Below are 15,314 nucleotides of genomic sequence, written 5' to 3' on the forward strand. Positions count from 1 at the left end.
ATTTAGACAGGCCACTCCTAGGTACTTGTCTGAAAGATATGAAAATACCTATCCAATAAAAAGATTTGTACAGGAATATTCATAACAGCTTTAATGATAATAGCTGAAAACCAGAAACAACCCAAATGTCCATTTACAGATGAATGGATACACTGAAGTATATCCATGTAATATAGAATAAAATACTCAGCAATAAAAGAAATAATATGCTAATATAGACTACAACAGGCATGAACCTGAAAATAATTATGCTAAGTGAAACAAGCCAGACCAAAAAAATAACTCATACTATATGATTCTATTTACATAAAATCCTAGAAAATGCAAACTAATCTACAGAGACAGCAGATCAGCAGGAAGGGATTGGTTACAAACGGGCACAAGAAAATTTTAGGGTAGTGTTCACTGAACATTAGTTTCACTACTCAATTAGTAATGATTTCACGAGTTTATACTCTCTATTTAAATATGTGCCATTTATTGTATGTCAATTATAGCTCAAAAACTATAAAACAAGTTTGGAGCTACAGGTAAGAACAGACAGTCATAGGCACATAGATGGTGGTTAGCAGCTTGAGAACATGAACATGAAAATAGGTAAGAACATGTAGCTTAGTCAGGTATTTAATAAATACTGAGTACCTACTATGTGGAGATACTATGCTAGAGACCAGGTGGGTACTAAAATGACTACGGTCTTGACTTTTTATAATGTAGTGTTGGAATCATACATATCACCAGTCAACTATTATAGTATCATCTGCCCAAATGAGAGAAATTAAAGGGCTCTCTGGGAATTCTCTGGTGGTCCAGTGGTTAGGACTCCATGCTTCCCTGCTGGGGGCCTGGATTCAATCCCTGATTGGGGAAATAAGATCCCTCAAACTGCACTGTGTGGCTAAAATTGTATCTTAACAATAAAAAATAAAGGGCTCTATGACAGTAACGGGAAATTTTGAAGAACTCAGAGAAAGTGCTCAGACGAAGTAATATCTAAGCTGAGGCCTGAAGAACAGATGGGTGTTAGCAGAATAGAATGAGAGCAACTGTACCAAGCGGGGTGACGCAGGTGCAGACGCCCAGAAAGGAAAGGGAGCACTCAGAGTTGGGAGGTACGGCCCCTTCAGACCCTGATTTCGTGTTGTGATTTTCTGTTCTCCCTAAATTAAGTCCCCCTCACCCATCCAATCACCAAGCTGTGTATCCCACAGAAATCTGGGTTTGCCATGATAGAGGGTATCAGTCATTCTTTGGGGTAGCCAATCACATAAATTAGTAGTTAACACAAGGAGTCAAGAAAGGACTTGCTCATTCTCTCCAGATGAAGCAGCGCTTGTTTCAAGATCAGACTTCTGAAGCAGTAGAGACAGTGGTACAGAGCTCAGTGTTCGGGTGCTTTGCCAACAGTGGCTGCAGGCAGCCCAGTTGTGCAGTACAGCTTTATGATTGGTTCTTAGCTGTGTGGCTCAGTTTGACCCTGTTTCTCCAGTCTTTCTATTGTGAACTGCACAATATTCTCCTAATAAAGTTTCTTTTATACTGAAAACCAGAATTCATCTCTGTTGCTAAAGACCAGGAACCTAAACTGACCGTTTGGTGTTCAGAAGTGTGATGCTACAGAACAGATTCTGGGATGTATAACCAGGTGGATGAAAGAGGCAGGATGGGGGACACGGAAGACACAACACACAAGGGGAAAGTGTGACCCTGAGATAGGACATCAAGCTTACACCATCAAGAAATGTGTTCTAAAGCTGAGAAGGCTTGGAAAGAGATTTCACCCCAGTGCTCATACTAGGTGTGGCTGTGGAGGACAAGAAACCAGGGAGCCACAGCTGATCTGAAAAAGAGGACTGCATCACCTCAAAAGATCCCAGTCATGAAACTGGGTCAAGTAACAGGATGAGACTTTGGCTGATCTCAACAGCTGCAGGAAACATGAGAAATCATGTTTCCTGTAGGTGTGAGCATTTTTGGAAGTACATGTATGGGCTCTATCATTCCTCCTTTATTCCTTGCTGTGGAGCCCACTTTTGCTTGACCGCCTATCTCCCCAACACATTGACTAAATCATCCATGGTAATCCTGCATCCTTGGCCAGCATGGTCAGCCTTAGGAAGCAGTATATGAGCAATCTAGTTCTGAAAAAATGGCTGCTCAGGGTGCTCTGGGAAGGTTTCCTTACTGAACTACTGTAGATATCTTGCATCCATGGCAGGAGCCATTCTGAAAGCAAAAACAAAATACTGAGGATGGTAAAGCAGAAAGAGGGAAGGAAAGCTTGTTGCTCAGGATCACTACTGTGCTCCTGAATTAGCCAACTTGGAAACCTCCTAACTAGTTTTGTATTGTTTAATAATTTTGAATAGGGTTTTTTGCTCCTTGCAATTGAAAGCATCCCAACTTACCTGACGGTATGATTTGGAGAGTAAAATTTGAAGATTCTGCTAGTGGGATCCAGAAGAGCTGAGACCAAGGGGGTTAAAAAAAAAAGGTGAGACCATGCAGGCCCTCAACTTCACCTGAGGACTATAAGGAACCACTGAATGGCTAAGTATAATTAAATATATATCTATTTCTATCTATTAATATGTTCACCTGTTGCACTGGAGAAGAATGCATTGAAGGGGGACAAGGTGAAGACACAGAGAAGGAGAACAGTGATCTTTAGATAAAACTGGGGAGAACTCCGGCCTTTGAGAGAGTTTCTGGAGCAGCCCAAGAGCAGCACTAAGAAATGATTATAAAGGTAAGAAGAGGACAGGAAAGAGTCGGGCACAAAAGTAAAGGCAATAGAGACTTGAAGAAACAATGAATTTTAAAAGGTTATCAAATACTGGAAAGGTCAAAAAAGAGAATTTGGCAATATGGAAACTGATGGCTATTTAGTGACCTTTGCAACAGTAATTTCAGGGTAATAGGGCAAATGAACTACTACAGAGGGTTAAGAATGAATGGACTAAATATCCATCAACATATGAAGGGATAAAGAAGATGTGGTACATATATACAATGGAATATTAGCCATCAAAAAGAATGAAATAATGCCGTTTGCAACAACATGGATGGACTGAAAGACTGCCATAGTAACCAAAGTCAGTCAAAAAGAGAAAGACAAGTTACATTATCATATCGCTTATATGTCAAATCTAAAATATGGTAGAAATCAACACCATCTACAGAACAAAAACAGACTCACACAGATAGAAGACAGATTAGTGGTTACCAAGGGGAGGGGAGTAGGGGAGGAGAGGAGTGGCAGTCTGGGATTAGCAGAGGCAAGCTACCCACTAGAGGATGGATAAACAACCAACTCGCAACGTACAGCATAGGGAAGTATTTTCAATATTCTGTGACATAACACAATGGAAAAGAACAGAAGAAAGCATACACACACACATATATATATACACTTTGATCACCCATCTCCCCAGTACACACATATATATACGAGGTTTGATGAAGAATGGAAAGCTGCAGAAAAACAATGGAACAGAAGGGTATAAACTAAGGGTAGTAAACAAGAAAACTAGTGAGGCCTGCTCCTTCACATTTTTCTCTGCTTCCATCTTCAGAGGTAAGAATGCTCCTTTCAAAACCATATTTCAGAAAAATATTAAGTGACATGAAGAAATGAATAAGTGGAAGTTACTACTAGGTATAGAGGTATTGGATTAAGATTTTCATTTTCTTAACGTTTTTCTGTTTCTATGTTTTCTGAGTTTAACAATTAACTGATCTCATTTCTAATTAGAAAACTTGTTTTTTAAAGTGTGTTTAATATTATTGCTGGGAATATTTTATTTTCTAATTTTTGGAGCCTGGTAATCCATGGTGTCATGTCTGGAAACGACCATTTGGCATTGTAGAAAGGAAAACGGAGAAGATAACATTCTGCAAGTCTTATCTGACTAATGGAAGCTATTATATAAACATTTAGTAGCATTGTAATACTAGTAACATTTTTCTATTAAGAAACACTTGCTTGAAAACAAAAAACACAGAATTTTTACATGATTTATTTAATAATAAACCAATTAAAGATACAAAAACGCTTAGAGGATTCCAAAATTTAAATTTTTGTTTAAATACAAATTCACTCTGTAATATGAAAACATATAACATTATACCTCTAAACATGATTTTTTCATCTACAAAAATTACTTTTTGCTATACTAAAAAATTGCAAGAAACAATTTTCCTTATGAAGTTAAATGTACATTATTTACAGATGAAAAAGTAATCTAAAAAGTAATCTAGAAACATGGATATATAATGTATATTATCTTTGTATGTAATTCCCCCTCCCCCACTCCCAATAAAAAAAAGATCCAAAATATAAAGCAACTACAGTTTTATAGCAACTGACTACTCAGTCAGATTAGCCAAGGCTTGGTTGCTTTCTGGGCCCTTAAAGAGCCCTGACTCTTTCAGAATAGCAGTATATCATTTAGCACTCAGCAACATTAAGTTTACTAGTGGATCACAGTGCACAGGGGCCTTAAAGAGTTAATGAACAAACTATTTAGGAAGAATTCAGGTTCATAGCAGGTCTTACAGACAATAGAAAAATGAATTTTGTAGGGCCATTAATTTTCTGTAATATTTTAGTTATATTTACATTAGGAGATAAGCTGATAATGTTTTAATTGATACTAACTTTGATAAATTGATAAATTTGATAAATTGATAAAAGATAGGAGTTAGAATCATAAAATTTAGAACTAGATGGGAAATTGGAGAACTAGATAGGAATTAGATAGGAGTTGGAGTCTAATCCAATACACCATTCCTCTTAGGAGGCCCAGAAGGTCAAGTGGCTTGCCCAAGGTTACAGAGCTAGTCAGCAGGAGAACCACTCTTAGGCTGATGCTTTTCTATTATCCTGCTTCTCAAACAGGTTTAGCCCTATCATGGGCACATTTCAATTTTTAAAGTTATATTTTACATAGGCATAGCTCAACAAACAGTGCAACAAACTAAAGTCAATCTAAGTGAAATCATAATTTTAAGAAAGCATAAAATAGGTGTCTTGGATTTCAAAGAATCAAGACTTAACCTTTGATACAGTGGAATGAAAACAGCTCCTATATAAATTTCCTGATGTCTTACATTTAAGTATTGTGTTTACAAAAGAATCAGAAAAGCTAATGCAATATAAAATTTAAAATGGTGCTTGTAAAATGTTTATGATATAACCACTGAAAAAAATCTCAAAAGAATGTCTTCATAGTATAAAATGCCTGTTCCTTCACAACTGAATTCTGAAACTTTTGGAGAACAAATAGAAGCATTTGGGTTTTCCCCCCTTATCTAACAAAGTCAAAATTAACTAACTTTTAACAAGTAACTACAAAATGAGGAACGGTGTGGAGGATTTATCTTAGAATCAATAGTTTGCAGACAATCAAAAATGTTCAGTTAAACAACAACCATCTGTAATTCCTTTGGCATATTCCTCAGAAGGAGCTGGGTTCCAGCAGTTCGTTTTTTATAGCTACCTGCGAAGGAAACCCATTGGAGACCACCATCACGTAAGGCTGTGGCTGCGGCTCGGGGTGCTCCGCGCCTTCTTTCACAGCCTCTCCAGCCTCCTTTTTCACTTCTTCCTGTATGTGAGTCTTCGCTTCTTGAGCTTTGATAACTGAAGTGATTACAGTGCCAGGTGGGTGAGCAACCAGCTGTGAACTGTGCTGAGAAAAGGTGGCCATGGGCGCGGCGGCGCTGAAGGGCGGAGACGAAGCCGCGCTGACGGCTCCGTTGCAGACGGCCGGGACGCTGCTGCTGAGGACCTGCTGCACGTGGGCGGGGCTCAAGACGATGGAGGGCGGGGAGCCCGGCTTCTGCGGCTGCAGCACCACGTTTTCTTTGAGCACTGTCATGGGCTGTGAGGATGGGATGGCTTGTAAGATGAATTTCTGAGATCCAGCAGCTGACGACGGATCTGCGCTGGCTATCACTGTTGTGATCGGCACTGTCTGGAGTGTTACCGTGTGCAAATGCTGATTCCCAGGAGATACCACCACTGGAACTTGGGCTGGAGTCTGTATGGTCCTATTGAGATTACGAAATAAAAGTGAGGAAATAAGCATATTCTACATTGTTGAAAACAACACTTGACAAGTCACTTGAACAAAACATGAGTTATTTATTTCAAATGCTCCTTCCCGTTACTTCCAACGCAACGAAAACATTGTGCCAGACCCAGCATTAAACACTGCACATACAGAAGTGGCCAACAAAAAATTCTCAGTCCATTAACTATAATGCCATCTGTGAAAAAAAAAGTCTGTATAAAGCACTATATTAACACAAATGGGGAATCAGTTTTTTGTTGAAGTAGGATATCAAAATGTTTCCCAAGTTACACATAAGCTGCCTGACAGAAAATTAGGAATATATAGATATGTATATATACACACATATCTATCTATCTATATATATATTTTTTGTGCTGAACCATGCAGCTTGTGGGATCTTAGTAACCTGACCAGGGATCAGTTCCGGCCTTTGGCAAAATGCAGAGCCCTAACCACTGGACTGCCAGGTAATTTTCAAAAATTAGGAATTTTTAAATAAACATTGGATTCACTATCATTTTAATATTTGAGGGATAATGTCATCTATAAGTCCAACCAAATTACGAAACTTCACATGATTATAATTGTTTTCGACCTGTTTCGGCTCAGATGGTAAAGAGTCTGCCTGCAGTGTGGGAGATCCGGGTTCGATCCCTGGGTCGGGAAGATCCCCTGGAGAAGGAAATGGCAACCCACTGCAGTATTCTTGCCTGGAAAATTCCATGGACGAAGGAGCGTGGCAGGCTACAGTCCATGGGGTCGCAAAGAGTCAGACACGACTGAGCGACTTCACTTTTCTATTATATAGAGAAAGCACTCAATTAACTAAAATTAAACAATACTTCAACCTTAAACATACATGTGATAGAATTATTAGAAGAATTTTAATAATTCACAGCTCATATTACATAAAACAAGTCATGAATATAATTAACTCATGAGGGTTCTTTAGGATGGCAGAGAGAACAAAAGGTAAGGTCAAATCTTGGCAAAAATAAACAAAGGTTGTTTTAGAGATGTGTTTTCTCAGCTCAAGTAATTTGCACAAATTTTAATCATAAAGATACAATTTTAACATAAAATCCAGTTTGTATAAATTGTTAATTCTATTTATTGAAGAAAAGAGGTACATAAATGGTATTATAAGTCAATCTAATTTTTTTTAAGTCAATCTAATTTTTAAAGTTCACAGCTATGAAATTTATACTCATGGCTATTGTCAATACAAAACAAATGTTGAACAGACTCAGCATCTGGATCTCAACTGTGTTTCCTCTGAATTCTATAAAGCTATTTTACAAAAGAGAGAGGATTGCTACTTCAAATGGCTAAGAGCCGGATTAGTCCCCATAAACGAAATGTTAATTATTGCCAGGAGACTGTCACAGGTAAATTTTAGCAAGTTACAGTTATGTGGCCTGTCTCATGTGAAAAATGAAATTCTAGAGCAGAAACCAAATGGGTAAGGTGGAAGATGACTCAGTACAACTCAGGAGACATTAAGAGGAAGCAGAAAGACACAGGCTAGCTAGAGCCCACACCCACGCATGCAGGATACTGTTTCTCAAGTTCCGTTTGTCAGCACAGTCACCACTGTGAGAATCAGTCCACGGCAGGATGTCAGCAGCCCTTTTGAAGGACATTGCTAGAAGAGAATATGAGTCAGGTAATGAAGATTTACTAGGTTGGCAGGGTATGGCTAGGAATAAAGGCCAGATATACCAATACTATTGGGCAGGGAGTGATGAGTTGGAAGGATATAGAATAACTTTGGGAACTAGGGCACTTTTCCAAAATACACTGTACCTCCCTTTTTCCCTGCCTGCTTAAAATCAGGATATCCTGGGTAGAATCTAAGCCTGTAAATGGTAGCTGACCCTACAGAATGATACCATTTTTTAAATAAAAAAGATCCAAGAGCTTCCCATGCCAAGAGCTCATATACACATACATACAGATAAAATAGAATTTGGCACATAGAAAGCATACAGAATGTATCTATAAATATGTATAGCCTGGCCACCCAATAAGAATTATTATCACAATTTTCCACATGAAAAAAATTAATGCAGAAAGAAGCTGAACAGCTCACATAAGGTGAGCAGTTAGATAAGAAAAGGGATCAGTCAACTACAGAGCCTATGTGCTTAACCATTACAACACACTGTCACTTAAGTACTGAATAACTTCAAGTAAAGAGGGATACTTACTATTAGATTTTTAAACAGTAGGGAGTTATACACCCACACACCCCTTTCTCTTTCCCTCTCTCAGGTATGGTATCAGTTCAGTTCAGTAGCTCAGTCGTGTCCAATTCTTTGTGAGCAATAATGTATTTGGAAAAGTTCCATGTTGCTAATCAGGGCTACCATGAGACATTCAATGCCTTTTATTGAAGTCAGAAAAAGATGGCCCTTTCCTGGGCATCTGACTGCCATTTGCCAGAAAATATATATACTGACCTAAAATACCTGCAATGTAAATATACTGGCTATTTGAACAAATTATAAAACAATAAATTTTCACTAATAAAAAATCCAGAGATTAAAGGATTAAATATTATGTAGCCTTTTCCCAACCATAGGAATTAAAATAAATTTTTTCTTAGTTAATTATTAAACTGTCAGTTGTGTCTGGTTATAATTATATTGCACAACAAAGGTTACATTACAGTTAACTACTTTTAAAAAGCCCAAGCTGCTTGTAACCAACTGGTACAATATTGGTTATTTAAAGTTCTTCAAACTTTCTGAAGCTAAGAAAGATATACAATATAATATTTGGCTTTTGCTAAATATCTACTCAGCTGTCGGGAAGTGTCATTTAATTGTTACAACCACCTGTCAGGTTAAATAATATCATCTTTATTTTATAGATGAGGAAATAGAATAGTTGGTTAATGTAATCCAATGTCATATCTAATAATTGACAAGGGTTGTAGGGTGAGAATTTTATGCCCAAATTCTTCCTACTCCATTAGATTGCTTTTAAAGTAACTTATACATTATATATTGATATTTTTAGAGGCTAATTTATTTAAAAGACCCTAAGACAATCACCGACTCGATGGAATGAGTTTGAGTAAACTCCGGGAGTTGGTGATGGACAGGGAGGCCTGGCGTTCTGTGATTCATGGGGTTGCAAAGAGTCAGATACAACTGAGCAACTGAAATGAACTGAACTGAAGACAAACTTCGTGCTTGGAAAAACACTGTAGAGAAACAAGTTATACTGGGTAGGTATATGGACTTCCAAGTTTACCAAGGGACAATTTTAGGAAAATACTTTACTAGAGGTTTATTTTTGTGAAGCCAAAGTTAAGATTTGTAAACCTGAACACATATACCATAAATCGATTAAGAAAAGTTTAATCAATTTCAACATAGACACAGTTGGCCTTCCATACTCATGGCTCCACATCCAGATTTCACCAACCTCCCCCAGAAATATCCAGGTGAGTCTGGATATTCCCAGGTGAAAATATCCAGCCTCACCTCCCCCAAAATTCCAGAAAGTTCCAAATCGCACAGCTTGAATGATCTGCCACATGCTGGCAACTACTTACATAGCATTTATACTATATTAGGTATTATAAGTAATCCAGAGATGATTTGAAGTATATGGGAGGATATGTGGAGTTTATATGCTAATATTAGCCATTTTACATAAGGGGCACCCTCAGATTTTGGAGTCTGAAAGGAGTTCTGGAAATAATCCCCTGAGGACACTGAGGGATCATTCTATGTGCAATTGTGTGAGATAAAAAGAAACGAGCAAAGGAAAAACAGAGAAGAAATATGTTCCTAATTCTCGGTAAACAAGTGATAATTCTTGTGATCGTGTGAATTAACTGAGAGTATGTCAGATCACTAAGTTCACTGCTTTAGACTACACTGCTTGCATTAAAACACTATCTCCACCACTATCTCCACCTGTGACCAGGGTCCTTGGCCTCTCTTTGCCTCAGTTTCCTCAACTGTAAAATAGGAGTACTGAATATTACCTATACCCCATTGTGCAATAAGGATTATATACTTTAATATATGTAAAGTATATGCAATATAGAGTGCTTTGAAGTTATCAGTTCCTGTTACACTAATTTAATAATTAATCTAAATTTAAGTCGTAAGTATTCTACCTTCTCTCAACTACAGAAAAAAAATATTTCGAAGGTCTTTGGATTTTTAAAAAACTAGTCAAGAAAGATATAGTCAAATTTCTATAACTTTTCTTAGGAGTGATAATATGGTTACTTGGGATGTCTGTATTCTTAAAGAGTTGTACATTGAAATATTTAGGGGTGAAATTTCAACTGACTTGACAAATACCCAAACAAGCAAAAAAAAGAGTATAAATAAATATTGAGAGAAAGCAAATAAGGCAAAAAAACAAATATCAATTGTAAATCCAGCTGGATGGCAAACAGGTGTTCAATGTACTATTTCAACCCTTCCATATTTTGAAATTTCTACAGTTAAAAGTTGGCATAATTACAGTGAAAATAGGTAGGACTTGTGGGAGAAAAATAAAATACAAGCAAATGAGAGAGGAATTGTTGTAAAATCAAACAAATGATTAAGAATGTATGTGGACATAACTGATTCACTTTGCTGTACAACAGAAACTAATGCAACACTGTAGAGCAACTATACTCCAATTTAAAAATGGATGTGGATTCACAGACAGGCATATAAACACACAACAACTTCTACAGGAAGAAACTGTGTTTTGGAAATTCTCTGGTGGACCAGTGGTCAATTCTTGACACTTCCACTGCCATGGGCCTAGTTCAATCCCTGGCCAAGGAACTAATATCCCTCTTGTGAGCCACAAGACATGGTCAAAAAAAAAAGAATAAAAAATTGTGTTTTAAAGTTTGAAGAGTTAATTAAATTTTATATTTGTTCATTTTATAAGTAGTCCACTTAGAGAACTCCTTATTCTAAAAGGAGATAAAGAATAATCATATATACTACTTCCACACAAATTCTATGAATATGGAGTGTTCTGTGTCAGACTATGTTAGGTGCTGGAAAAAGGATAGTGGCTAGAAGGTAACTTCTACAGATTTAAATGGATAGCAGGAGACAGGCATTAAAGTTACCTGAAAACCTGGATTATGCACTAGAGCATGGTATAGGCAAGCAGTCAGCTTCAGCTGGAAGGAATTCCGAGCAGAGCCAGATCTGGCAGTGGGAGCTACGGAAACGGCAACACTCTGCATGCAAAACAGACCTAACAACAGCTGCAAGAAGGCAATGCCACAAGTGCTGACTCCTGACCCATTAAACAAAGGATGGCTCTGGTCAGAAACATCACACAATGAGAGGCATCAGTAACACAGAGGTTGGAAAAGAAAAAACAGGAGAAGGAGGAATCAGGCAGAGAGTCCACAGGACTCGTTTTTACCTTCTGAGCCACAAGAGGAGCCCACAGAACTCTCAGAGAATGTAAAAATGAAGATTCTGACAGGTATACCAAAGACAGCTTGAAAATCACAGGAAGGAAGCTTTTTAATTACAACCCCTTAATACCTGGCACTGAGTCTTATTCAGAAACTGACATTCAAGTAATCAAGTATCCAATATAATACCATAATTTATTATCTTTCAGAGCTCAAGCTGTGTGTTTTGTTATTGTTGTTTTTCTTCTGGTTTGTTTTTATTCTCAAGGTCTAAAAAGGAACCTTTGGTCAGAGATGCTAAAAAAGAAAAACTGAATCCATCCAAGAAGGGAGCCCCAGTGATCCGCTGTGGCCACTGCATGTTTCTCACCAACACAAAGAAACACAATGGCAACAAAGAGCCTAGAAACCAATGGGAGGAACCACATAATTCCAATTAGACATTCAATCATCGTAAGTAACCAACAGAACTTAAGAGGAAAATAAAATATTAAAAGGAAAACATAGTTAAGTAAGTACTTGTTTAATTATGATAGGAAAAATGTGACCTACACTCCTCACACGTCAATAATTTAAGATAATTCAATTCTCTTAAACTCGTCAAAAGTTTAATGGAGCGTACAAGGAAGACTGAATGGTCTAATAGGTCTGTTTTGATTCTAGGTAATTCATGGGAAACAGTGGAAACACTGTCAGATTTATTTTGGGGGGCTCCAAAATCACTACAGATGGTGACTGCAGCCATGAAATCAAAAAACGCTTACTCCTTGGAAGGAAAGTTATGACCAACCTACATGGCATATTAAAAAGCAGAGACATCACTTTGCCAACAAAGGTCCGTCTAGTCAAGGCTATGGTTTTTCCAGTGGTCATGTATGGATGTGAGAGTTGGACTGTGAAGAAAGCTGAGCACCGAAAAATTGATGCTTTTGAACTGTGGTGTTGAAGACTCTTGGGAGACCCTTGGACTGCAAGGAGATCCAACCAGTCTATCCTAAACAAGATCAGTCCTGTGTGTTCATTGGAAGAACTGATGCTGAAGCTGAAACAGCAATACTTTGGCCACTTGGTGTGAAGAACTGACTCACTGGAAAAGACCCTGATGCTGGAAGGCATTGGGGGCAGGAGGAGAAGGGGATGACAGAGGATGAGATAGCTGGATGGCATCACTGACTTGATGGGCATGAGTTTGAGTAAACTCTGGGAGTTGGTGATGGACAGGGAGGCCTGGTGTGCTGCAGTTCATGGGGTCACAAAGACTCAGACACGACTGAGCGACTGAACTGAACTGAACTGAATGCTTACTTCAAGATCAATTGAATAAAAATCCAGCATTTATGCTCGAGAATATACAACTGTAACACAGGAGTCAGCTAATGAAAATAATCAAAAGAATCATATTTATTGGATTTGGAAGGGCTCTTGTAATTCATGTTCTGGAAATTCACAGCAGTAGAAACTAAAAAAAAGAACCCTGAAAATGTCCACTTAATTTTCTGCCTTCCTCTTTTATTCCTATTCTAAATCAGTCAAAACCAGCCACAAGTTTCTGCAAAAAAGACAGTCCAAGTTGTTGTTAGACTTTGTTAAGATATGTCGTCTCTGGGAGAATGAGGCAGATTTTATTTGATTAAGCCAAAAAACTATTCCTCCAACTCTGCCACTCTACAAACCTGAAAAAGAGGACCTTTGATTCCTGGCTTCCCAACCTGTTTGACTATTCTGGATACTATCTGATAAGACTGTTATCTTCCCAAGGAATAATGCATATTTCTTTGAACTCAATGCATCCCAAAGGGTCATTATACGTAAATGTATGTTATATTTTCACAGCTTGTAACTTTGTCCCCAAAAAGATCTGAAACCATTCCCTGGATTTTCTTGTATGTGGATCTCTTCTTATATGGATCAATCAGTTATACAAAACTATATAGGACTGATTCAAATTGGTAGAATCACATCAAGCGCTGTCAAAGTTTAAAAATAATAAATCACTGATAAAATCAGAGGACTGATGCCTTGCTGCTGAAACAATCTGTTGACCAAAAGTTCTAGCTTGAAATCTGTATCATTTTTATTTTCACTTCTGAATCCCGACACATTTAACCAAAAATGACTCTTGTCAGAACATGACACGATGATCTGCACCGGTCCCTTTAGCTTTCTCACCTAATACTCGGAACGGAAGGATTTAACGTCTCCTCTGGCATGCTGCTGGCTGCTTCCGCTTCCGGAACAGCTTGTACCGGCTGCACCACGTGAATAGTCCGGAAGAGCTGGGTAGGGTACGGGGTCTGTGTGGACTGTACTGTCCTCAGAGCCTCGGACGGCTGCGCAGCTTCCATGGCATCTTTGGGTTTTGCAGCTTTCGAATTCCCTGGTTTGAGAACTGTAGTGGTTCCTCCTTTCATTCCTGGACTTGAAGATGCTCTCCGACTTGCTGGGTTCCTACTCGAAGTGGCTGTTGACGCCAGTGACGGATCTGAAGACTCTATGCTGCAACTTGGATCCTCGTCATCTATATAAATAAGGTCTTTCGGCATATCCTTAAACTGATACACCAAGCGCTGACCTTCTACTTTTGCCAGAATACCCCTTTGGTAATAGTACCTATTCAAAACAGACAATTTTATCAATACTGTAGTCGGTTAAACATAAACTAAAATAATATTCAACACAGCAAAACTTCTGTAATCATAAACAAGAGTTTAAAGTTGGAAACAAGTGAGAAAAGAATTTCTAAATGAAGGGTAGTTATTTTCTCTTCCATAGCTTAACTATAATGTCCCTACCTGTTTTAATGTTGATTCAGTAAATCTGAAACAATTTTCTATATAAAACTTAATGATGTACAAATAGATGTGATTCAAGTTTTGTCACTGATTCTAATTAGATCAAGAACCTAAAAAGTGTGAGCTAAAAAATAAAATGCAAACTTTAACTAAATAGTTCTGGTTTAAAAAAGTTATAAAGTTATCAGATCTGGTTGTTTCCAATAAGTTTTTCTCAAACATATCCAGATCTTGACGACTAAATGACATTATCAAAGAAAAACAATCTAAAAGTGGGTTTAAGAGGTGTCTCTGTTCAACATTTTCATGATGGTTAATATTATTCTTGAAGCATTAATTTATTCCAACATAATGTATCATATCTGAGGTCCATGCTTAAAAATGCACCCTCTTATTAAGTACCTGCATACCAACATTTGTTATTTTGTGCTGAATTTAAGTTTAATGGCTCAAAACATATGAGCCTTGTGGTCAGTGTACAATGCCTGATGGTAGTTTAACATTTTCTGATCTCTTCATAAATAAAATATCCATTATTTGCATGAAGATTTTGGGGGGAAGGAGAACATTTTCCCAGACTGAAATAATATTTCAATTTAAATACTCACTTCTATAAGTAGTATGGTTTTAGCACTTCAGTAGTAAAATTCACCATTTCTAAAGAAAACCCTCTGACTTTTTAGAACTTACCTGCTTTCTAGTATTTAAGAAACAATATTCTTCACACCATGAACTACAGAAATTTCACGTACCTGAGAGCTCTTCCCATGGTCTCATAATTCATGTCAGGTTTGTTTTTGTGCTTCCCCCACAACCTGGATACTGCTTTAGAATCTACCAATTTAAAAATGCCTTTTTCTCGCTGAGTCCACTTGATGTATTTAGGACAAGTAGCTTTGTCCTGGAGCAGTGCCAGTAAAAACTCCCAAAGATAAATTGTGTTTCCTGAAACAAAAGCAATTTCTTTTTAACTGAATCAAAACTTTATTTGAAAGAGCACAATAAAACACAACTAAAGGTCTTATTAAGTTCCATCTA

The 15,314-nt window shown here is 37.6% G+C and overlaps 1 protein-coding gene across 4 annotated transcripts in view; it reads right to left on the reverse strand.

Annotated features, from left to right (window-relative positions):
- Window positions 1-4,038: 4,038 nt before the first annotated feature.
- ELF1 (E74 like ETS transcription factor 1) overlaps window positions 4,039-15,314 on the reverse strand; it is a 117,027-nt gene continuing 105,751 nt past the window's right edge. For all 4 annotated transcript variants that reach the window (XM_065902361.1, XM_065902363.1, XM_065902362.1 and 1 more), the window contains 3 exons: window positions 15,029-15,221; window positions 13,654-14,094; window positions 4,039-6,054 (listed from right to left, as the gene is read on the reverse strand). In XM_065902361.1, the coding sequence (XP_065758433.1) occupies window positions 5,460-6,054; window positions 13,654-14,094; window positions 15,029-15,221 (1,229 nt within the window). In that variant the 3' untranslated portion in view covers window positions 4,039-5,459. The remainder of the gene's footprint in view (window positions 6,055-13,653; window positions 14,095-15,028; window positions 15,222-15,314) is intronic.

The sequence above is a fragment of the Muntiacus reevesi genome, chromosome 11 (assembly GCF_963930625.1).
Source record: "Muntiacus reevesi chromosome 11, mMunRee1.1, whole genome shotgun sequence".
Lineage (NCBI taxonomy): Eukaryota > Metazoa > Chordata > Mammalia > Artiodactyla > Cervidae > Muntiacus > Muntiacus reevesi.